The following is a 25,807-nucleotide window of genomic DNA, read 5'->3' as shown; positions in this document are numbered from 1 at the left end:
GGGCCTGTCACTGTTGTGGCCTCTCCTGTTGCGGAGCACAGGCTCCGGACATGCAGGCTCAGCGGCCATGGCTCACGGGCCTAGCCGCTCTGCGGCATGTGGGATCTTCCTGGACCGGGGCACGAACCCATGTCCCCTGCATCGGCAGGCGGACTCTCAACCACTGTGCCACCAGGGAAGCCCTAAGGTGTCATTCTTGGTGACCCTCTTCCAGTTGGCCTTTGCTCAAACAGCAGCCACAATAGCAGGCAAGGTCAAAAATGAAAGTAACTATTGTAAAACTGAAGAAGAATTGGTTTCTCCCTATGGGAACTGACTCAACATTTAATAATGTGTGGCGTCCCAAAAGCTGTAAACTACTACATGGCCATCTCTAGCTCAACTTTAACTCAATCAGGAGACCATTATCAAAACAACTCACTGGTGCCAAGCAGAGATCAATTGGTTGAAAATGTTCCTAGGCTAACGTCTAATGGGGAGTAAAGAAGATGATCTCATAATGTCTCTTTATGATCTTTAAACCACATTATTCCATAAACCTGATACATGTCAAGATTAGGATTGAGTCAATCTCTAAGCAGGAAAACAAAAATAAGCAACTGCCACTTTTCTGACTCAATTCTAGAAGCTGGCTGTAGATACAAAGCAACTTCCTCTCACTTCTATAGTCCAAAAAAATTTCAAAGCCTCTTCTTAATATTTTAGAATTTCAACATCTGGTAGAAACTCAAGAACCTTCTTCAGGCCTAACAGAATTTTATTAAAGATACACTTGAACTTTAGTTAGGTGTTTCTGAAAGTACTAATACAAAGTAAGTAAAGTCATAGTAAATTTGACCAGTATTCTTGTAAATGGGGCAGTTTAAAGCCTAAATTCAATTAGGTTAGTGTCCATGTTTGTTTAAATCTGGGTATCTCAGGCAAAGACACAAAATAACTGACAAAAGAAATAAGATTTGGAGTGACAGGTTACAATTACTTCTGGAAAAAGCAAAACTAGACTGCAAGTAATATCAACGTCTCTATGGCCACCTGCTAAGACAGAAGTAAGTCTATGCATCCCATCATTCTGTAACCACAAAGTCTGGTTTTACATCTAGGATATACAAATGAAGCATCAGATTAAAAGCATCAAATATCAGACTCCACAAATTTGCCAAACATACACATATCAAAAACAGAAAAGCATGATTCAAAGTTAAAGAACTAGATTCCAAAGGATTTAAACACACCCACAAAATCCAGTCCAAGTTCATACTGTGCTTCAACCTAAAACTCAAAACTACCAATCCTGACATCAGCCATTCCTCACTACCTGCATTCCCCCTTTTATCTCCTGAATTTCTCCATTGATCTTATCACTTCTTATGGGTCTTTGGATTCTCCATGGCCTTTCCTTTCCCAGAAAGTAGTACAGCATCCGGTCCCCTCATTTTACTATCTCTACAATTTAGCACTAAGTTTTGTTTTACCCTATTAGTTATTAATTTTGCCCCTAATCTCCTGTACCTAGGTTTCCCCAGCCAATGAACCTCTCCTGTCTTCTCCTTTCAAACTAGAGGATGTAGCCCCTTTCCTGATATTTGTAATTCTGGTTCCTAGTCAACCCCTTTCCATTCCCAGAGACTGTCATCATAGCGCTAGATCCCCATCCCCAGTCCTTTTCTTCCTAAGTAAGGCCTAGTCCTTTCCAGAGTTTGTCAACATTAGTTTGGCCAAGCTGGGATTGTACCCTGAAGGCAAAGGCTATCTCTCCCTAACTCTACAAATCTATGTCTCCCACCAGCCCTGTCTTTCTCTCCTCTAACCTTGGATCCAGCTGCATCCAGCGCTGCCCGTTGCCCACCCACCTCCCACTCCCAATATCTCTCCTCCCACTATCCCGCGCTCCCCTTCCCCACTCCTGAATGCACCTCTTCTCCCGGGCCTCACCCGTAACCCTCATACAAGGAAGGCCCTGCCAGCGGCCTCACGGCGTCTCTCCTCCTGGCTTCCTCCGCTCTTCAGTAACTGTCCCTACGCCCCTTTCCCTCCAGGGCCCTGCGCGCCACCCAGAGCCCCTCCCCGATTAAGCTCCTGCTGTCACTTGGCCTCTCATCCACAAGATGGCGGAGCTGCTGCCCCCACCTCCGGGTCCTCTCCGCAACCCCTCCTACCTCCCAGGAACTCCCGTCCCGTCCCTTCAGCCGCCTCCGCCCCCGGCCCCGGCCTCGGCCCAGGGTCCCGCTGCCCCCTCCTCCAGCGGGATGGCGGCCCAGACCCGAGCCTGAGCGACGCCGCCAACGCCACCGCCTCCACCGTTCCCCGGCCTGCACATTCTCCTCACCATAAACTTGAGCGCTTTTTCCTGCAGCACCGCCTCGGCCGAGTCCATACTCTTCAACGGCCACCGAGTCCGCACTCCGCCGGGGCCGCCCCCTTGGTGCCAGGCCGCAACCAACGCAGAGCCCGGATCCCGCCTCCTCTTCCTTCTCCCCGCCCTCTTACCTCTCAGGCACCCGCCGGGGGGCCAGGGAGGATCAGCTGTTCCGTGCGCGTGCGTGAGCCCGCTGTCTCACGGGATTTGTAGTTCTGGGACTTCCCGCCGCAAAAAATGAGGCCACACCGCGAACTGCAACTCCCGCGGTTCACTGCGGTAGGGTCGCGGTGGCTGACAAGCCGAATCTAGACAACGGGCAGTCAAGTAGAGAATCAGCGTATGGGAATCGTAGTTTACAGCTTCTAGGGCTGGGAAATGGGAGGGGCATCGGTGTCTCCGTGGTTACCGAGCGACGCCAGTGGCGTCTTGCCTGGCAATTGATATCAAGATGGCGACCAGTGCCTCACCTGTAGCCCAAATACTGGAAAAAACTGTGAGAAGACAAAGGTCCTAGGGCCTCCCTAACTGTGGTTGTAGAAAACTGGACGCCCCCAAAATTCATATGTCTGGCGTCTGCGGGACGGATTTCAACCCAGAGGCGTTTGGCCTATGGGCACCTGGCAGCACCTCATAGACTAATGCAGAATTTCAAGGTCCTCCTAAGTCATCGCCGCACATTTCTGCCTGTCACCTTATTCTAATCCACAGTAAATCAGGGCCGAATAGAACTCGGCTCAGGAAATTCTCGGGTGTTTAGCACTCAGAAACCATGGCCTGTACTGCTAACCCTGAGATGTAAGCCCTGCATTAAGGGTTAAATGGGTACTTGCAAAAGGCCTTTAATGGTGGAATATAATGGCCATCCAGTAAATAAAGCATGTAAGTATTTAGTTTGGCCTTAAAAGGGACAGTACGAATTTATTTTGGAAATTGGGTTTAACCTAAGTGGAAAAAACACTAGGGTTGGGCTAAAAGTGATACGCTGTACAAAATACCTGAGTTTATAAAATAAGTGAGTTAGGGAAATACCTTTTCGGTTATAAGGAAATTTTCCATTGTAAACTATTTTATTCATTCTTTCATTCAACAAACAGCATAAAACCGTGTGCAGACATTGTGCCAAGAGATGGGGGGGATTCAGTAGTGAACGCAATAGACCCAGTCTTATGGAGCTTACATTTCTAGTATGTTGATACTTTGTCCTACTCATCCCTACATCCTCAGAACTCAGCACAATACCTAATACATAATAGACTTTAAGTTAATAAAAAGTTTTACTCTTGAATTTAAAAAAAAAGTTTTACACTACTGCAAAATGAAGACTCAAAACTCATTCATATGAAAACTACCTGCAACTTCTCATAGGACTAAGGCAGTATGTGACATGGTTGCCAAAAAAGCTAAAGCAATCCTAGGCAGCTTGAAGAGACTAGTGTCTGGGGAATAGAGTTTTATGGTTTTACTCTGTTTTAAAGCACTAAGACCACACCTGGAGTACTTTGTGTGTTTTTTGCTTTGTTTTGTTTAATTTAATTTTTTTATATAAATTTATTTTTGGCTGCATCGGGTCTTCATTGCTGCGTGCAGCCTTTCTCTACTTGCGGCGAGTGGGGTCTACTCTGTTGCAGTGCACGGGCTTCTCATTGCGGTGGTTTCTCTTGTTGCAGAGCATGGGCCCTAGGCACACAGGTTCAGTAGTTGTGGCACGTGGGCTCAGTAGTTGTGGCTCGCGGGCTCTAGAGCACAGGCTCAGTAGCTGTGGCGCACAGACTTAGTTGCTCCGAGGCATGTGGGATCTTCCTGGACCAGGGCTCAAACCTGTGTCTCCTGCATTGGCAGGCAGATTCTTAACCACTGCGCCACCAGGGAAGTCCTCACACCTGGAGTACTTTATTCAGTTATGGGCACCATGTTCTATAAACATCATATGCAGGAGTGTAGCCAAGGACAAGATAACTGAAAGAAAAAATATTGATGGATGCTTACTCTGAAAAAAGAGCGCTTAGGAATAACATGGCAGCTAAATTCAAGTATTTGAAAGTACTGAAATGCATATGTATGTAGCTCTATAGGGCAAACCAGGACCACTGGGTGGGATAATAATTATGATGATGATGATAACAGCTGTCACTTTATTAGCTCTTTATGCCAGGCACTACACTAGGTATTTTACAGTCATAATCTCTAATATAGAGTAACTTTGTAAAAACAAGTACTATTAACCCTAATTTACAGATGAAGTAAGTGAGACTGAGAGGCGATAACTTGCTCAAGTCATACAGCAAATTACATCATCAGGATTGAAACCCAAATCTGCTTGACTCCAAGGCCTGTGCTATTTTCCCTGAACCACACTGTAATAACATAGCACTCAGACTCAGAGTTTTCTAGCAATCAGAGCTGTCCTGACAAAGGAAACATAGAGGCAGGATGACCATATTGTCTGAAAACATAGAGGCAGGATTGTCTAGGAGGGTTCAGTTTGGGTGGGAGGTTAAGATCTTTTAAACTCTAAAATTCTGCTCTGGGGACTTCCCTGGTGGCACAGTGGTTAAGAATCCACCTGCCAATGCAGAGGACACGGGTTTGAGACCTGGTCCAGGAAGATCCCACATGCCGTGGAGCAACAAAGCCCGTGTACCACAACTACTGAACCTGCGCTCTAGAGCCCACAAGCCACAACTACTGAAGCCCGCGCACCTAGAGCCCATGCTCCACAAGAGAAGCCACCGCAATGAGAAGCCCACGCACTGCAACAAAGAGTAGCCCCAGCTCACTGCAACTAGAGAAAGCGCACGTGCAGCAACGAAGACCCAACACAGCCAATAATAATAAAATAAAATAAAATAAAATAAAATACTAAATATGGGGAATTCCCTGGCAGTCCAGTGGTTGGGACTCTGCGCTTTCACTGCGGAGGGCCCTGGTTCAATCCCTGGTCAGGGAGCTAAGATCCTGCAAACTATGCAGTGCAGCCAAAAAAAATTTAAAATAAAAAATTTAAAAATTAATTAATTAAAGAAAATTTCCAAAATTAAAACTTGGGGAATAAAAAGAAGTGAGAGACTTGAGCGTATTTAAATGGTGATAGAAAGGATCCATTAGAGAGAGAAAGGTTGAAGATAAAAGAAAGAGGAGGGCATAATGATGGAGTCAGGTCCTGAGAAAAAACAGAATGAAATCTAGATGGAAGGATTAACCTCCAGTGACAGAAATGGAGGGAGAGAGTATGGGTGCAAAGGCAGGTGGGGTATAGAGCTGGAGGAGAAAGGTTAAAGAAATGCACTTCTAATGGGTGTTGGAATAGGCAACCAGCAATCTCTGCTGCACAAAGAAATGAGAGTTTTGCATGTTCTGCCCTTCTGGATTATGTTTATCCCCTTTCTTTCATTCTTAGCACAAACGATCAAGAAGTAACTTTCCTTAGGTTCGATTAATGTTGTTCTAGACCAGTGGTTCTCAGCTGGGGGCAGTTTGTCCCCAGAGGACATTTAGCAATATCTGTGTTCCGGGCCTACGGCAGAAAAATGCTGTGGAGGACACAGGATACCTCCTCCTTTTGAAGGATACGTTCTAAAAGTCCAATAAAACAGTTCTGCTATATCTCACTGGTAACTGTGTGACCTTGGGCAAGTTACTTAACCTCTTTATGCCTCATCAGCAAAACAGGGACCATAATAGTTCCTATCTCATTGGGCTGGTGTGAAGGTTCATGGAAAGTTCTTAGACCATTACCTGGCACATAGTAAGTACTCAATAAATGTTAACAATTAATAGCTCTAAATTTCGTATAATTTGCATATACAATCAAGATGGGCTCAGTTTGGACCTTCTCCTTCCTGAATAATTTAGTCTTAAAACTATTACATAGGGCAGAACAAAGTTGGTGTCCATGCTGAGAGGTGATCTGGCATGGGGTGTTGGAGCCCAACTGGTGTGGTAAGGGCATCCATGTGGAGGAAGAAGCTAGCAGCAGCAATGGGAGATTGGTTGCATACATACATTCTCTAGCTCTGCCCACTGTGAGGGTCTTGGAGCAGCAATACCCAGTGACAATAAGTACACTTAGCGTCCAGATCTTAGCTTCTAAGTACCATTCTCCACTAAAAGAAATCAGTGTTCCTTGGGGAAATAACTGATTCCAGAGCTAGGACAAGGAAAATACAAGATGAGCCTAGAACATTTTGTGCCAGAACACAAAGAAGTACTCAAAGAATAATGGAGATATGTCTCCCCAAATACTTAATGATTCGAAAAAGAAAAGAGTAACTTCACAGTGGGGAAGCCTGGTAGATATAACTTTAAACAAGCAATCAAGGTGAACAACATCAGGAATTCCCTGGCAGTTCAGTGGTTGGGACTCCACACTTTCACTGCAGGGGGCACGGTTTTGATCCCTGGTTGGGGAACTAAGATCCTGCATGCCACGTGGAGCGGCCAAAAAAAAAAGTAAGGTGAACATCATCAGGAATGGGGCAAATTGAAATTGTGTGCCCCTGATACAAATGCAGTAAGAAGAAAAAAGACGTGGTGGTGTCTCCTTCCAAGATGACACCCAATAATTCTTGCCTCCTGGTATTCACATCCCTCCTATACTGAATAGGGCTGATTTGTTTAACCAATGAGATACTGCAGAAATGATGGAGGGTGACTCCCAAGGCTAGGTTATAAAAAATATTGTGGTTTCTGCCTTACTAACTTGGAGTACTTGCTCTGGGGGAAACAAGGTACTTAGTTATGAGGAACCCCAAGCAGCCCTGTGGAGAGGTCCGCAGAGCAAGGAACTGAAGCCTTCTGCCAATAGTCAGCACCAAATAGCCAATAACATGAGTGAAGCATCTTGGAGCAGATCCAACAGCCACAGTTAAGCTTTCAGGTGACTACAAACCCAGCCAACATCTTGAACACAACCTCATGAGACAATGGGTAGAACACTCAGCTAAACTGTTCCTGAATTCCTGACCCATATGAGATAATAAATGTTTGTTGTTATTTTAAGCTGTTAAGTTGGAGGGTTATTTGTCATGTGGCAATAGATAACTAATACAGATTCTCTTGTAAGTAGTCTAACCCCAGAGCCTAAATGCATTTATTAACAATAGTATCGGGACTTCTCTGGTGGTGCAGTGGTTAAGAAGCTGCCTGCCATTGCAGGGGTCATGGGTTCGATCCCTGGTCCGATAAGATCCCACATGCCGTGGAGCAACTAAGCCTGTGCACCACAACTATTGAAGCCTGCGTGCCCTAGAGCCCACGTGCTGCAACTACTGAGCCCGCGTGCTCTAGGGCCCGTGTGCCACAACTACTGAGCCCGCGTGCTGCAACTACTTAGCCCACGTGCTGCAACTACTGAAGCCCAAGTGCCCTAGAGCCCGTGCTCCACAAAAGAAGCCACTGCAATGAGAAGCCGTGCACTGCAATGAAGAGTAGCCCCCACTCGCCGCAATTAGAGAAAGCCCACGCAGAGCAACGAAGACCCAACACAGCCAAAAATAAAATATTAAAGAAAAAGAAATGAATCTCAAGAGAGAAGACCTGCCTTTAGGAAGCTTTCTATTTGTAAGGGAAACAAAACATAAAATATATACTAACTTCAGGGCTCTCTTGGCAACAGTATGGGGGTGTGGGGGAAGATGAGATCTGGAATGTAGACAGCCCTGCAGGGCAGGGCAGGTCATTCAGGAAGGGGGAAATCCCTAGGGCCTTGCAGCTGGAAGAAGCTTCCACATGAGGCACATTAATCAGTAGATAAACAGAGAGTAATCCAGACAGCCAGGCTGTCAGCCCAAGAGAGGTCTGGGAACAGACTGGGGGGTGGCTGTCAGAACTTTGATGTTGAAGAATAACCCCTTAAATCAAATGCAATCTCCTCCATATAGCAAGAGACAACTTTTTTTTTAATAATTTTTTTTTTTTTTGGCTGTGTTGGGTCTTCGTTGCTGCACACAGGCCTTCTCTAGTTGTGACGAGTGGGGGCTACTCTTCATCGCGGTGCATGGGCTTCTCATTGCAGTGGCTTTTCTTGGTGCAGAGCACAGGCTCTAGGTGCAGGGGCTTCAGTATTTGTGGCGTGCAGGCTCAGTAGTTGTGACACACAGGCTTAGTTGCTCCACAGCATGTGGGATCTTCCCGGACCAGGGCTCGAACCCATGTCCCTTGCATTGGCAGGTGGATTCTTAACCACTGCACCATGAGGGAAGTCCCAAGAGACAATTTTTGAGGGGAACAATTCTGAGGGGCAGCAGTTTTGAGGAGGGAGCCAGGACAGCTATACAAATGAAACTATGTTCCTCAGATCGGGACTTGAACCTATGTGCCAGGACTTGAAACCGGCCAAAACCCACAGTCTTCCAACTGAGATCACACACCTGGTTTCAGGACTTAATGAAGCTCAGGTTCTTGATGTCTCATCGCAGAAAGAATTCAGTGAGGGACAAAGTGGTAAGAGGCAGATTTATTTAGAGAGAAACACACTCCACAGACAGAGTGTGGGCCATCTCAGAAGGTGAGAAGGGCACCAGGGTATGGGGTTATCAGTTTTTATAGAGGCGGGTAATTTCATAGGCTAATGAGTGGGAGGAGTATTCTAGCTATTTTGGGGAAGGGGCAGAGATTTCCAGGAACTGGGTCACCACCCACTTTTTAATTTTTTTTTTTTTTTTTTTTTTGCACTTTTTAATTTTTGATGGTCAGTCTCAGAATGTCATGGTGCTGGTGGGTGTGTCATTTAGCTTGCTGATGTGTTACAATGGCATATACTGAGGTTCAAGGTCTAGTGGAAGTCGACTCATCCGCCATCTTGCACCTATTTGGTTCTAATCAGTTTATGTCATGTCCTTGGGCTATGTCATTCTTTTAAAGTTTGTGCCCTTCCCCCTTCTCTCCTATTTCACCGAGGTCTGAGTTCCCTATCCCAGAATATTTGTCTTCTTGGGGTTGTCCGATGATTGTCCCTTCTACCACTACTGCCCCTAGGGTCCAAGGAACCATTTTCTCAGTGGCCCCATTTGACTTGGTTTGCCCTTACCACAGCCAAAACAGGCTGCCATTTAAAAAATAAATAAAGGCACCTTACTTGAGAAACAATAACAAAACAACTAACAATAAGAAAAGGAAGAAATAGAGAAAGAGAAGAGAAGAGAAGAAAGGAAGGGAAGGAGGGAGGAAAAGAAAACACCTGGAAGTAAACATGCGCACAAAGAAAGGGCACTCTGTGTGTGTGTGTGTGTGTGTGTGTAACTTTCGATTATGTAAACTTTCAAACACATAGAAAGATAAAGTAAAGAATATAGTGAACTTCCTTCTACTCATTAGGAGACAGGAGGGAAGGGGACAGGGAACAACCATTAAAAGAATGACACAGCCATTAAGAAAAACAGAATACTACAAAAACTGGTTAGAACCAACTGGGCCCATGACGTTGGAAGATTAGACTTCCAGTAGATCTTGAGCCTCGTTATATGCTCATTGTAATATATCAGCATGCTAACTGACACATCTACAGGCACCATGGCAGTTCCGAGGCTAACCATAAGAAGCCCAAAAGTGGGCGGTGGCCCAATTCCTGGAAATCCCCAACCCTTCTCCTAAATAGTTGGAGTAATCCTCCAACTTGTTAGCATACGAAATTACCCAGCCCATAAAAACTAACAACCCCATACCCCAGGGGTGCTCTCATCTTTTTTTTTTTTTTGGCTGCTCTGTGTGGCTTGGGGGAACCCACACCCCCTGCAGTGGAAGCACAGAGTCTTAACCACTGGGACACCAGGGAAGTCCCTGCTCTCACCTTCTAAGATGGACCACATTCTGCCTATGGAATGTGGTCTCTGAATAAACTCGCTTTCACTTTACTATGGCTCACTCTTGAGTTCTTCCCTGCACAATGCCAAGGACCCTCACTTAGTGACCCATCCCAGGAACTAGTCCGAGACCTGGGACATGACCATTCTCTTGCTCCTCCTTCTCCTGCAACAATTACTCAGCTTCAAAAATATTGACTTATGGCCACTTATATTTCATTTGTACCACCACCAACTTCTTTCCCCCATCCTTTGGATTATATTGATACAAATCTCATATCATTTCAGCTATGAATATGTGGGTAGCTTGCAATATATAAGGTCATAAGGCTCCTTACTGACTTCTGATCTCAAAGCTTTCCTGAACCTACCTCATAGCACACGGAACCATCTGAAAAAGAATATATATATACATATATATATGTTTTATATATATGTGTTTGTGTGTATACCTATATGTGTGTGTATACATATATATATATAAAACTGAATCACTGTGCTCTACACCTGAAACTAACATGACATTGTGAATCAATTATACTTCAATAAGGGGACTTCCCTGGCGCTCCAGTGGTTAAGACTCCATGCTTCCACTGCAGGGTGCGAGACTTCGATCCCTGGTCGGGGAACTGAGATTGTGCATGATGCGTAGCGCAGCCAAAAAATAAAAATAAATAAAAAACACACAAAAAATTTCAAGACCAGAAAAAAAAAAAAAAAGGTTTCCCTGAGCTCAGACTTCCCCTCTCCTAAGCTAGTATCATTCTCCTAGTTATTAAATGGACACATGACCAAATTCTACTCTCTAGTCTCTGTCAGAGAATTATCCCAACCATGTCCCAACTGTCAGAGAGCAACATATCTAAACTTTATCCCCAGTCCCTGGGTTCTCCCTGCTGGCTCCAGTGCTGGCCTGAGGGTCTGCCTCATTCATAGCACAGCCCTGGAGATCGACCTGCAGAACCACTGTCCTGGGTCAGGCTTAGCAGTCCAGGTTTAGCTGGACCAGGATGAAAAGATGCACATAAAGCACTTTGCCAGGCCCTAGCTCATGGTAGGGACTCAGTAAATGTTAGATGGTGGTGATGATGATGGTAAGGACTGGACAGAATTTTGTCAAGGACTGGGACAGAGAGAGGACATAAAAAGATTCATACACCAAGATTTGGCTTTGAGGCCTTAACTTGAATCTCAGTATGGAAGAGTAGTTTATTTGTTTTTTGGTTTTTTGTGGTACACGGGCCTCTCACTGTTGTGGCCTCTCCCGTTGCGGAGCACAGGCTCCAGACGCGCAGGCTCAGCGGCCATGGCTCACGGGCCCAGCCGCTCCGCAGCATGTGGGATCTTCCCGGACCGGGGCACGAACCTGTGTCCCCTGCATCGGCAGGCGGACTCTCAACCACTGCGCCACCAGGGAAGCCCTATTTTTTTTTTTTAATTTGTTTTAATTCACCTTCTCTAGAACATGGAATTTAACAGAATTAGATGTTATATCACATAATATTGGAAAAGTGCAAAGGGTTGTAAAGCTGGGCTTTTGAAAGATCTAATTATTTTGTTATGAGGGCTCACCTCCCAACATTCTCTCTACTTCAGTCACCTGTCAGGGAGTGTGACTGAGGCAGTTCTTCAGAGAAGAGGCCAGACCATGGCAGACAGAATTGAAACAGGATCTGAGGATGGGCTGTGTGGTGGAGGTGGAAAGGGAGAGAAGAGACTAGTAGAAGGACTTGCTCTGCCTCCCTCTAGGGTCAGAGGGCACAAAGGGCCCACACTGATGTCGAGGGGAAGAAAGCCAGATGACAGAGGGTCACACTTGAGTGCTCAGGTCTGTTTGTGCTTGTAACAATATCAAGTCATTGTTGGTAGGTGAGAATCTGAATGGCTCACAGCCAAACCCTTTCGGGCACAGACTGTGCTGTCCCCTCCCTTTAATGCCAGGTGGTAACAGCGTTAGCTCGGGAACAAAGCAGTGTAGCTGCTAAATCCACTAATGAGACCTCTTGATTCTAAACCTCTGAGTTCCTGAACAGAACACTTCTGTGAGTCTCAGTGATAACTGTGAGAAACCAGAAAAAGGAGGCAACTCAGAGGCTTCCTGTAGACCTAGATCAGGGACAACTCCATTGAGGATGGACTGAGTGTTGATTCCAATGAGTAGGTAGACAAATCCTGTTCAAACATTTCTGGGGAAAAAATAAAAAAGGAAGAAAGGGAGAAAGAGAGAAAGAAGGTGGGGGAGGGAGGGAGGAAGGAAGGAAGGGAGAAAGAAAGGAAGGAAGGAAGAAAGAAAGAAAGAAAGAGAGAAAGAGAGAGAGAAAAAGAAAGAAAATGAAAGAGGAGGGAGGGAGGGAGGAAGTGAAACAGGAGGGAAGGAGGCAGGGCACAACCTTTGAAAGAACGACATAGCCTGAGGACATGACATAAACTGATTAGAACCAAATGGGTCCAAGATGGTGGACATGTCGACTTCCACTAGACCTTGAACCTCAGTATACACTCACATCAGCAAGCTAAACGATACACCCACAGGCGCCATGACAGTTCCAAGACCGACCAGAAGGATCAAAAAGTGTGAAGTGGCCCAATTCCTGGAAATCCCCACTCCTTCCTGAAATAGCTGGAATACTCTTCCCACTCATTAGCCTATGAAATTACCCACTCGTATGAAAACTGACAACCCCATACCCTGGTGCCTTTCTCACCTTCTGAGATGGCCCACACTAAGTGGAGCGTGTTTCTCTCTAAATAAATCCACTTCTTACCTATCACTTTGTCTCTCACTGAGTTCTTTCTGCAATGAGACATCAAGAACCTGAGCTTCATTAAGTCCTGAAACCAGGTGTGTGATCTCAGTTGGAAGACTGGGTTTTGGCCAGGTTCGAGTCCCAGCCGCATGGGTTCAAGTCCCAATCTGAGTTTTGGCTGGGTTCAAGTCCTGGGACGTGGGTTCAAGTCCCAATCTAAGGTGCACAGTTTCAGAAGGAAGGACGGAAGCGGGGAAAGAAACAAAGGAAGAAACAAAGAAATTAAAGTGCAAGTTCGGAGACTTACCTGGTGGCGCAGTGGTTAAGAATCCGCCTGTCAATGGAGGGACACGGTTTGGATCCCTGGTCCAGGAAGATCCCCCATGCCACGGAGCAACTAAGCCCGTGAACTCTAGGGCACGTGTGCCACAACTACTGAGGCTGTGTGCTGCAACTACTGAAGCCTGCTTGCCTAGAGCCCATGTTCCACAACAAGAGAAGCCACCACAATGAGAAGCTTGCATACCGCAACAAAGAGTAGCCCCCACTTGCTGCAACTGGAGAAAGCCTGCGTGCAGCAACGAAGACCCAATGCAACCAAAAAAAAAAAAAAAGAAAGTGCAAGTTCACATTCTTCCCCCTTCCCTAACTCACTAAACAGTCAGGGTTTGTGTTGATGAACCTTTATTATGTTGTAAGAGAGAAAATGGTGAATTGTTCCTATAAAAAGAGGCAGACAAGGTAGAAAGATTCTGGTGGAAAAGAAGAGGTTGTGAAGATGGGAGGAGAGGGCTGAAGAGAGGCCACCAAAGTCAGAGGAGAAAGGAAAGAATTCCTGCTTTGAGCCAAGGTGTGTCCCACCCACCTCAGGGCCTTTGCCCTTGCTATTCAGATTCTCCCCTCACCTCCTCACGCTCCAGGCATCAGAGCACCCAGTTAATCCCTTCAGAGCAACTGTCACTATTTATAATTATTGTTTCCTTCCTGTGTTTCATTTGTTTCCCTCACGAGACTGTAAGTGTCATGAAAGCAGGACCCAGGTATATCTTGTTCATCATTATCAACCCAGCACATAATATGGTAGGTGCCTAATAAATACGTGTGAAAGGAAAAAAAGGAAGGGAAGAAGGGAGAGAAATTTCGGTGGGGAGAAGCTTCTATAAGGAGAGGTCTTTAAAGAGTGATGTACGGTGGAATTTCCCTTTCTTGCTGCCCCTTTAAGAGACTAAAGACTTAAATTACTCTTCAGTGCTATTTAGAGTCAAATTTGTATTTTAAAAAAAGAGAGAGACTTCATGCTGGCTACATGGGTATATACACTTTGAAAAAATTCATTGAGCTGTAACCTTATTAATCTGTGTACTTTTCTGTATGTATGTTATACTTAAATAAAAATTACATTTTAAAAAGGTAGAGAAGAGAGAAAAAGAGGTCAGAGCAGGCCTCGGTGTATAAAACCCAAACACAGATTGAGGGGCGAGCACAGGTGAGGGGACCAGCGTGAAACAGAACAAAGACAGACAGGAGGAAGAAATGCAGTTGGTACATATGAAAGACTGAAGGGAGGGGGACAGTGAAGGAGGTGAGGGCTGCCTAGGGTCAGATTAGTGGCCTGGATGCCAGGGCAGGGGACTTGGGTTTGATTAGAAACTATTTGAGGGCAGTGTTCATAGTTCATGTCAATGGTTTTGAAACTGGAGGGAAAGGGGCAGGGCACAACCTTTGAAAGAATGACATAGCCTGAGGACATGACATAAACTGATTAGAACCAAATGGGTCCAAGATGGTGGACATGTCGACTTCCACTAGACCTTGAACCTCAGTATACACTCACATCAGCAAGCTAAATGACACACCCACAGGCACCCTGACAGTTCCAAGACCGACCAGAAGGATCAAAAATTGGGAAGTGGCCCAATTCCTGGAAATCCTCACCCCTTCCTGAAATAGCTGGAATACTCCTCCCACTCATTAGCCTATGAAATTACCCACTCGTATGAAAACTGACAACCCCATACCCTGGTGCCTTTCTCACCTTCTGAGATGGCCCACACTCAGTGGAGCGTGTTTCTCTCTAAATAAATCCACTTCTTACCTATCACTTTGTCTCTCACTGAGTTCTTTCTGCAATGAGACATCAAGAACCTGAGCTTCATTAAGTCCTGAAACCAGGTGTGTGATCTCAGTTGGAAGACTGTGGGTTTTGGCCAGTTTCAAGTCCTGACACGTGGATTCAAGTCCCAATCTGAGGTGCATGGTTTCAGTTTTCCTTTTGGGGATGCATAGTCATCTGGAGAGCTTGTTAAACAGTAGACTCATGAGCCTCCTACTCAGAGATTTTGATCAAGAAGATTGCGTGGGGCCCATGAATTTAACATTTTTAAATGCAGTTTTAACAAGCTTCTCCAATGATTTAAAGACTGTCCTCTGTTTCTCATAATTGGAGAAACAACACTCTCTTACTCTCCCATTTGGCCCAGGAGCCTAGGTTCTTGTCAGATATTTCTTGATTTTGATGAAGATCAAACATTGTATCAAAGTGAGCATGACTGAGGCTAGATGTCCTGTTTCTAACCTAGATCAGAATTTATTTATTTTACATTTTATTTTTTTTTATTTTTTATTTTTTAGCCGCACTGCGTGGCATGTGGGATCTTAGTTCCTCAACCAGGGGACAAATCCATGCCCCCTGCAGTGGAAGCACAGAATCCTAACCACTGGTCCACCAGGGAAATCCCTAGATCAGAATTTAGATTCTGTTATAGAAAGATACTTTCTATACTTATAATCATTTGGCAGTTTTCAATGGTTTTGTGGTAAAGAGCACAGGCTCTGCAACCAAAACCTGCGTGCAATTCTTGGAACTGCTATTTAACTTCTCCAAGCCTTGGTTTCTTCAGCTGTAAAATGCAGGTCTACTTCGTAAGATTATTATGAGGATTAAGTAAATTACTGAGTGAAAGCACTTACCACAGTGCTTGGCACATGGTAAACTCTCATTAAATGGTAACAATGATCTTTATTCCCTTTGTAGTTCTCCTCTCCTAGCCCTTTCTCCTGCTGTCTTCTTCTCCAACACTGCGTAATAGAAATATCTGGAGAAGTAATTGGACCTTAGCTTTATAGACAGGATCCAAAACATCTTGCAGCCTTCTATTCTTCCCAACACCAGGGCAGTCAGGCAGGGTGAAGTCTGACCTCCATAGACCTCTAGCAGCATCTGTGTGGGAGGAGTTTTTCACTGAGACACTTGGGCGCATCCCCAGATTTTATTAGTGCTAGGTCTAGTTATATTGGGCCCTGGATTTGTGACTCCAAATTAGTTAATGAGTTGTAGTTGTGCCTCACGAAAATATGGGTCTCCTCACCTTGGATTTTCTCTAGCAGGAGGTCGATAAATCAGTGGAAACCAGGAATATTCTTCAGAGGTGGCAGGAGGGCAAGAGTCAGAATTTTCACCTTTTTTTTTTTTTTTTTTTTTTGCGGTACGCAGGCCTCTCACTGCCGTGGCCTCTCCCGTTGCGGAGCACAGGCTCCGGACGCGCAGGCTCAGCCGCCATGGCTCACGGGCCCAGCCGCTCCGCGGCAAGTAGGATCTTCCCGGACCGGGACACGAACCCGTGTCCCCTGCATCGGCAGGCGGACTCTCAACCACTGCGCCACCAGGGAAGCCCTATCACCTTTTTTAAAATTATTTTTTAAAAGCAAAGCCAACAACCATTCCTCGTAGCCCCTTCAGCCAGGCAGCCAGAGTGCCAGTGCCCCAGCGTGTTAGAACTCACAGGCTGGACCTTACAAGCAGGCAATGGCTAGACAATCACTCAGCAGCAGAACAACACACTCTTGCCATGGCAGGGCTTCAGCTAGCAGATCTGGCAGTTTATTTGTCAATAGTATTTGTCGTTAGCTTAATTGTAGGAAAATTGAAAAGTGTAATGCATAGCCGTGAAACCCTTAAGGCTGGTTAATCTTTTTGGATTGTAACCAAAGTCATTTTTATTAGCTGATCTCATCTCCATTATAATATGCAGAGCACTGGACAAGTTGCTGAAGGCTCCAGGTCATGGTGTGCACAGGGGACCGACAGGCTCCATCATCTGCCTTTTCTGCCAAAGAGAAAGAAGGGCAGAGGGGCTGGATTAAAAGCACTGGGTTTGAACTCAACAACAAAAAAGCAAACAACACAATCGAAAAATGGGCAGAAGACCTAAAGAGACATTTCTCCAAAGAAGAAATATAGATGGCCGATAGGCACATGAAAAGATGCTCAACGTTGCTAATTATTAGAGAAATGCAGACCAAAACTGCCATGAAGTACCACCTCACACAGGTCAGAATGGCCATCATTTAAAAGTCTACAAATAACAAGTGCTAAAGAGGGTGTGGAGAAAAAGGAACCCTCCTACACTCTTGGTGGGAATGTAAGTTGATGCAGCCACTGTGGAAAACAGTATGGAGTTTCCTCAGAAAACTAAAAATAAAATTACCATATGATCCAGCAATCCCAATTCTGGGCATACATCCAGACAAAACTATAATTCAAAAAGATACATGCATCCCTATGTTCATAGCAGCACTATTCATGAGAGCCAAGACATGGAAACAACCTAAATGTCCATCAACAGATGAATGGATAAAGAAGATGTGATACATATATACCATGGAATACTACTCAGCCATAAAAAAGAACAAAATAGTGCCATTTGCAGCAATATGGATGCAACTAGAGATTATCATACTAAGTGAAGTAAGTCAGAAAAAGACAAATACCATATGATATCACTTATATGTGGAATCTAAAACGTGACAGAAATGAACCTATCTATGAAACCGAAACAGAATCACGGACATTGAGAATAGACTGGTGGTTGCCAAGGGGAAGAGGGGTGGGAGAGGGATGGAGTGGGAGTCTGGGATTAGCAGATGGTATATATAGAATGGCTAAACAACAATGTCAGGAACTATATTCAATAACCTGTGATAAACCATAATGGAAAAGAATATATATATGTATAACTGAGTCACTTTGCTGTACAGCAGTAATTAACACAACATTGTAAATCAACTGTATTTCAATTAAAAAAAAAAAGAATTGGGTTTGAGATGGGAGTGGGGAGAGGAGAGGAGGAGTCTCCAGGATGGACCCAGAAATGATCCTGGCAACCCCTGACGCCAAGCCACGTTAGGTCCTGTGCCTTGTATGCTGGAGGTGTCAGGCCCAGGAGCGCACTGCAAAGAACATTTGAATAAGGGCCATAGTTCAGAATTAGGCTCCAGCAGAGGAAATGGAGACAAATCCAAAAGGCCAAAGAAAACACTTGTTCTTTCCATCAGCATTGGTTTATTTATGACTATTTGGAAAGACTCTCTTCTTCAGTTTTACAGTTCAAGTGTGGTAGTACCAAAAATTGGAACTATATCTGCAATTGAAATTTTGAAATTTGTAAAGAATGAGTCTAACAGTCTCTGATCTTTCTCTGGACATTTTTTTTTTTTTTTTGCACCGGAGAAAGGAGAACAGACGTTCTCATCCATTCTACTGCCCCTTTTTCAGCTGATATATGAGGGGGCCTCCTTTTCTGCTTTGCCTTCTCTTGGGTACCTCTAAATACCCAATCCAGCAATGAACCTTTTCGAAGGGTGAAGTTGGGGCCAGAAACACTGGAATTCTACTGACACATGACTGATGCCCTTGACCCCAACCATACACCCCAGCAAATGAGCCAGCAGCCTATTCTAGACAAATGGGGAGCCTAGAGGGAGCACATGGGCTTTTTCCCCCCCTTAGCCCTTTTATGAATATAAATATTTAGTGCATGGTGTTTTGCAGAATTAAATCTCTGAGCCTAGATTAGCCTGGTAATATCATTATGTAGATGCCAGGGATGAGCTACCTGTGACTGCTGTGTGTCCTCTCATTCAATGATGCCTGTGATGACTTGATGCACTTTCATTTGCCAGGGCAATCATTAATTGCATATGAAACAGTTGGTGTTTGGCTTTAAGGGAAGCTGATTGGGTCACTCATTGAGAGTTTGGCTCAATGATCTACAGCTGGCTCTTTGCTCCTGCATGCCTGCTTTCTTTTCAAAGCATTCTTACTCAGTGTTTTGGGGACCCCCTGAGGAAGAGGCTGTGAAACATAGGGGGTTTTAATCTGTGTTTTCCTTTGGGCATTATAGCTTTAATTTTAATATTTTGGATAATAAAGAATGATTTTAAATTAAATTTGCGAGCCGACCATCTGTGATAGTTTGGACTTTTTCCTCCTCTCTGGCAGGTTTTTTACTTAATTCTTTCTGAACATTAGCAAGTGTGTTGAGCCAGAGAAGCAAAGGGTAGCAGAGAGGGTAAACCCGTGGAACTTGGAGAAATGGGAAAAGGCTTTGATGCCTGGCCTTTCACCCTGGGGGTTGGTGGGTAAAACTTGATGCCCTGAGTCAAAATCATAAAAGTTAACTAGCATGCAATTGCAACTTCCTGTCATCTCCTCTTGATTTGTCTTGAGAAAGTAGTTTGCCAAGGTTATGCCTCAGTTTGCCCATCTGAGGCATGGAAGTGATTAAACAGAGAAGTGATTTTCCCCACAGAGGGGCCACTACAGTTTGGGGACAGTTCTTCATCTGAGGACAGCTACTGGAACACAAGTCGTCATCATCCACTAAAGGCCGAAAGGGTCTGAGAAGCTTATATATGTTTCCAAATCTAAAGCTAAATCCAAGAAATCTACCTAGAAATAGCAATATGTTCTTCATCTAGTCAGTGAAATCCAGGATGAAGAGTTTTCTACCCTTTCAAGGGAAGTGAGGACACATCATCATCTCCATTGCAGACCACAGCATTAATGAGTCAGACAGACAGCGTCACTGAACACACAGACAAATGTTGAGCGAATGCCAGAATAAAATGAAAAAGTACCTGCCAGCAGACGAGTTGGTGATAAGTGGTTTAGCTAGGGAAAGCAAGCGGGTCTTGCATGGCAAGGCAAGTAACTCCTTCTCCTCTGTATAGTGGAAGTAGGCTTCTTGGAGGGGTCAAAATTTGCATTTCAGAAAAGAGGGGGAGTTTGAAGGGCTGTGCAGGGAGAGTAATCCTGGCAGAGCACGTGGGCCCTCTGAGCAGACTGCAGGGATCAGGGCCTGGGGGGCTAAGAGGGTGAGTGGAGGGAAATAGACCAGGGGATGGAGATAAAGCAGAGGCTGAAGAAAACTACCTTAAATGCTCTCTGGAACCAGAATGGGGTATAAACAAAAACCCCAGGAAGCTTCTGGAGGCCTGAAGTTGTGTGTGGGTCCAGAGGCTTTGTTAGCATCAGAATGGTTTTCTTTGTATCTGCTCATTTCCCACGTCTCTCCTCCCTCACCCTGAATTCTGCTTTTATCAAATCAGGGTGGGGCTCCCAGGCACCTCCCTACACCGAGAAGGGCCAAAGTCACTGCTGCACAGGTCAGACGGCAAAGGTTATGAAATGAACTTGAAGGTCAGGGAGGCAATATTCATGGCTCTGAGCAGGATAGAAGCTCAGGTGAACAAGTATATATCATGTTTTTAAGACCTCACATGAGCATCCTTTGTCCCGCATGACTCCTAGACTAAGAGATAAGCTTGGAATCTCAACCTCTCTCTCTCCTCTCTCTCTCTCTCTCTCTCTCTCTCTCTCTCTCTCTCTCTCTCTCTCTCCCCCTCTCTCTCTCACACACACACACATATACACACTCAAACACAGAGATTCTCTCTCTCCTTCCCCTCTTCTTCTCTCTTCTCTAAAATCCCTGGTTCTCCTAAATACAACCTTGGTATCCCCCCAATAGTAGAAAACAACCCCAACAAGTGCCTATGAAAAAAGCCTTTAAGACTCATGAATATTTAGCTCGTCCTCATGTAAAATATATGACTTTGTGTAAGGATCAGGCGAACGAGGTGCATGATTTTTTTCTGATTTATGGGCCCGGAGACGGATTATTCATAGCAGAGCAGCTGTGTGGAAAGATCCATCCGCTGCAAAACGTGATTGTACATCAGGCAGTGTGTGGGAACGGAGCTATGACTAATGGCTGCTTTACATATAAATGAGAAGGTCTGTGCTAGGAACTGTAAAAAAATACGATCACTCAGCTGATGGGCAGGCTCCTTATGGGGGTGCAGGAGAGGGACCACAGGAAAGGCAGGCAAATGAATGCCTCACCCCCCAAAAGCTAAGCCAGGTGGGGGTGAGAGGCAGGGAGGAGCAGGTGAGGGGATGGAGGGAATTTGGAGAAGCAGGCAACTCTCCTGACCTGGACGTCATCAGTCCCTGTGTTTGTAACTTCCAGACTCCACTGTGACCTGAGAGCCTGTCGGGTCAGAGATGTGGCCCAAAGGAAGTGGCTGCATTGCCAACCCACTCAGGGGTGATGGTCAGGTCCTGAACCCTCCAGAGCTTGATGTTAGGCTTCTGAAGATTCAGACCCATTTCAGAAGCCAGCACAGGAATCACCTGGGTAAACCTCTGCAGAGAAAAATTGTGCAAATCTGAGATTTCCTCTGCCACTCCTCATGTCTCCCTTGCTTTTCCTCGTTCATCTCTCCCCTCTCTTGTAGCTGAGACAGGCTGTCTAGACATTGCAGATGTGGACAGATGTTGGGTCTGTAATTTATAACAACGGCCTCCAGAAGGCAATTCCAATTTGTTTCGGTAAGGCTTTGAGTTACAGGCAGAAAAAAATACCCTGTAAATACCTTTGACTTACGTGGTAACTACACCAAGGGTTTACTTAGTGAACAATCACTAACTATAGCATAATTACATATCCCTGCAGATTACCAGAGAATTTAATGACACTGAGCAGGTAATGACCACCAAAACCAAATTTCTAGCTTTGGGAGGACCTGGAGAGCAAGGGAGTTGAGCCATACTTAACAGGAATTTATGCCTTTTCCTTCAAGTCATCAATTAGTCTCCATTTTGAGGGCCTTTGAGTTTTATCTACATGCTAGACATCCCTTCCCCATCATACTGAACTCTAGGCAGGTTGGACGCCGTTCCTTTGGGCTGACACGGCTTTATTTTTATTTTTTGGCTGTGCCACTTGGCTTGTGGGATTCCCTGACCAGGGATTGAACCCAGGCCCTCAGCAGTGAAAGTGCGGAGTCCTAAGCACTGGACCACCAGGGAACTCCCTGGACTGACACAGTTTTAAACCATGTGGTATCTGGAGGTACACACAAAGCCCTCAGACAAGCAATGAAGCTGGAAAATTATCTTTGCCGTTATCACAATGGGTCATGCACGCAGCAGCAGGGCTGAGCTGCACCCACCCACTCGCCCTCTCTCTGCTGGCTGATGACTACACAGCTGCCCAGGCCCACAGTGAAGAGGACTGGCCCACACAAGATCAAGCTAATCCTCATGGGGATTACATTCTGATCTGGTGATTATACTGGGAAATGGAAAGGTGAATTTCTAGAATCATTTTTCATGAAATTCAGGATGCTTCTTACTCTCACCTGGGGTGGTGTGTGTGGAGGTGGGAGGAGGAAGTTAATATTAAGGCCAATACCCAGAGAAGTTAAGTGATCTGCCATGATCAGAGTTTGTTGGTAGCAGAAGCCAAATTTGCACTTGGGGTCTGCCATCCCTGAGAACTCTGACCAACTGGTCTCTCTGGGTTTAGAGGATCAGAGCTGGCCGGCAGCTGGGAAGCTCAGGCTTCCCTGGATATGAAAGGTTGCAATTGAAATAGCCATCAGGGTTTCATTTATGTCAGTCTGGGGGAAGGGGAGGAGGAGTGGGAATAAAGGGGGGAGGAAAATGTAGAAATCAAATAAACATATTGACAGGGTTGAATTTCAATTTTTCAATCCATCACCAACCTCCTCTAGATTATCTGTTCCATAGAATCTTCCTTCCCCCTCTTGCCTGTCCAAAAACAATCAAACAAAGCTTTATCTTAATACACCTCTAGGTACAGACCCCTGGGTCTCCAGAGACCCTGAAAAGAATGCCTGATGTCAATTTAAGGATTGATATTGTCCAGAGAATCCTGATTCTTTTCAATAGCTGTTCTCTCTCTCATTCCCACCCTCCCCTGCTTCTGCTACTGAATGCTCTGTATCCAACTTGAATGATATCTTGCTTCACCTGAAGAAGTGGGTCTGGTTTAGAATGTCAGCTCCTGGCAGAGCCACAAAACAGATCACTAGCTGGAAGGATAGGCCGCCTGGGCCAAAGGAAAGGAGTTAGGATTATCAGGTGTCATGACTGCAACTGCTCTTCTCTGGTGGGCATTGGCCAGTGGGTCTGGCCTCAGGTCCAGTCTAGGAGGAAAGATGTCAGCAGCAAGAGGATGGGTTTAGGAAACAATCTGTGTCTTAGAAGTTTAAGGTTTTGGATGCGATGTCTAAGGATACTCCTGAGACTTATTTTATGGAAACGTTAAAAAAATATGAGGGAGTCCTGCCTGCCAAGGGTGTGTGAGATTTTTAACCTACTGAGAGATGTAGATGACAATGGCCCGGAGCCTCTCACCCCAAGGAGATCCTTGTAAGTTCACCAAGCCTCACACAGCTCCCTGGCAGGAATGGATATGGTTACTTGTACTTCCAGCCCAAGGAGGGCTGTGGGGAGAAGGAGGGACGCCTTCTGGTCAGGGAGGACAAATGAGCTATAATAATGTTAATAGCTAGCATGAATTAGGAGATTACTGTGTGCCAGGCATATATTATCTCTTTGATGATATATCCATGCATTAGCTCTTTCATAAAGAGAAATTTACCCACTGCCAGGGAGTAGAACTTTCCTCAAAATAAGAGGAAACACATGGCACATAATCCCACTCTGTGTCCTGCCAGCATTAGCTGGAAGGTCATGCATAGTTTTTAGGAGTGGAGGGTAGAAGCAAGAGGGAGAGACAGCTTCAGGGACACATATCCCCAGACGTCTGTGGGGAAGGGAACTTCAGGGTACAGGCTCAGGTGTCTCCATACACAGAGAATAGATACCACTGGAATATGAGAGAGCTAATGAAATGATGGCTTTACTGATACATGTGTATATATACATACATGAACACATGTCCACACACAACATCCCATATAGATATAGATCATCTGGTGAGTAATATGTCTGAATCAATAAGAAAAGACCACATAGCTTAGGCTCAAGAGACATAGTGTAAGATGTGGTTGATTATATACACATGAGAATGATGTTCTATCTCCCAAAAAGATCCCTTCCTAGACTTTTTTTTTTTTTGGCTGCGCTGGGCAGCTTATGGGAGCTCAGTTCCCCAACCAGGGATTGAACCTGGGGCCCTGAATCCTAACCACCAGTCCACCAGGGAACGCCCCCTTCCTAGGCTTCTTGATAAGCTAACCTAAGCCTGGGGTGTTGGACAAAGACAGGACAGGATTGGAAAGGGTTCACGTTATAGGTGTTTCCCCAAAGGGATTAAGGTCTGATCTTCTCTGGTATCTGAGGTATCATGTGTACCTGCGGGAAGGCTATGGATGTTCAGACTAGGGTCTGGGTCGGAAGGAAGCATAGATCCAGAGTCCAACCTCAGGTTATTTCTCTAATACTGAAGCCCCTGAGAGTCCAAAAATAGTTACCTGAAATGAATAATAGAAAGCCCAGGGGCTTTGGAGCCAGAAGCCTATGTTTAATGCCTGCCCTTTCTACTACTTATCAGCTTCTCATTCATCCATTCACTCAATAAATATTTATTAAGCATTAAATGTGTGCCAGGTGTGTGACCTTTGGGGGTAAGCTGTATAACTCAGTTGGCTTCAGTTTCCTCATCTATAAACCAGGGAAAATAATCCATAGGAGTCACAGTCGTTGTGAGGTGCTTGGCACATAGCTGAGTCTCAATAAATGCTTCTCGTTGTCGTTAGCACTAGTAAGAGAAATCCAATTATGTCTCTTTAATATAGTTGCTTACTTGGGCTTCCCTGGTGGCGCAGTGGTTGAGAGTCCGCCTGCCGATGCAGGGGACACGGGTTCGTGCCCCGGTCCAGGAAGATCCCACATGTTGTGGAGCAGCTGGGCCCGTGAACCATGGCTGCTGAGCCTGCGCGTCTGGAGCCTGTGCTCCGCAACAGGAGAGGCCACGGCAGTGAGAGGCCCGCGTACAGAAAAAAAAAAAAATATATATATATATATATATATATAATTGCTTTCTTTTGCTAGTTTTTCCCCCCAAAGGTGTCTGACCTGTGTCTAGGGGAATTTTGTATAGTCCCAGAAGATCAGCCCCTCCTCATAGGGGCTCTGACAGTGGGATGTGGCTCGTCTCCGGAGTAAAGCAGCACAGGACATGTTTAGTGCCCTGGTTGCTTTCGGTGCTTGCCTGTCCCCCTGCCTGGACTGTGAGCTCCTCAGGGGCAGGGACTGTGTCTTTACTTGTTTAGCATTGTGACCACAGTGCCTCTGACAGTGCCTGGCACACAGAAGGCACTCAGTAGATGTTTGCTGAATGAATGGAAGAAAGAAGGAGCAGGGTTTCTAGCCCTGTAGTTGTTGTGCAGGCCCCTCATTCCTTCATTCCACAAATATTTATCAAGCGGCCACAATGTCCCTGAATACTGTACCAGGTGTTGGAGACATAAGGGTCCCTGCCCTCATGGAGCTCGGAGTCCAGTGGGGAAATACAGGCTGTAATCAGATAGTCACAAAAGGAAACATCTCCTTACAATATGTGGTCTTTGTTGTAAAGGAAGTAAATGACGACACGAAAGCATATCAAAGAGCAAGGTAACGAAGTGTGGGTACTCACAGGAGGTTTCCTCCAGGCCGCAACACTTCAGCTGACATCAGAAGTGAGAGTGGGTGTTAAAGCCACGAGGGGGTGTTGCTGCTCCCGCCGATAGGCGTCTTCCAAGGAGAGGAAACCTGTGCACAGTCCCAGTGGCTGGTTAGAACA

At 45.4% G+C, this 25,807-nt stretch overlaps 1 protein-coding gene across 4 annotated transcripts in view; it reads right to left on the bottom strand.

The window, feature by feature from the left end:
- The window catches only part of BTRC (beta-transducin repeat containing E3 ubiquitin protein ligase), a 182,111-nt gene extending 179,633 nt beyond the window's left edge, over positions 1 to 2,478 (bottom strand). For 2 of the 4 annotated variants that reach the window (XM_029245101.1, XM_029245096.1), the window contains exon 1: positions 2,327 to 2,446. In XM_029245101.1, coding sequence (XP_029100934.1) covers positions 2,327 to 2,374 — 48 coding nt within the window. In that variant the 5' untranslated portion in view covers positions 2,375 to 2,446. Of the gene's footprint in view, positions 1 to 1,932; positions 2,119 to 2,326 lie in introns of those variants that run through there. The other 2 variants (XM_029245099.1, XM_029245097.1) reach the window with 2 other exon arrangements.
- Positions 2,479 to 25,807: the final 23,329 nt, after the last annotated feature.

The sequence above is a fragment of the Monodon monoceros genome, unplaced genomic scaffold, assembly GCF_005190385.1.
Source record: "Monodon monoceros isolate NGI ecotype Baffin Bay Population unplaced genomic scaffold, NGI_Narwhal_1 Super_Scaffold_4, whole genome shotgun sequence".
Classification (NCBI taxonomy): domain Eukaryota; kingdom Metazoa; phylum Chordata; class Mammalia; order Artiodactyla; family Monodontidae; genus Monodon; species Monodon monoceros.
This window is presented reverse-complemented; position numbering and strand designations above follow the sequence as displayed.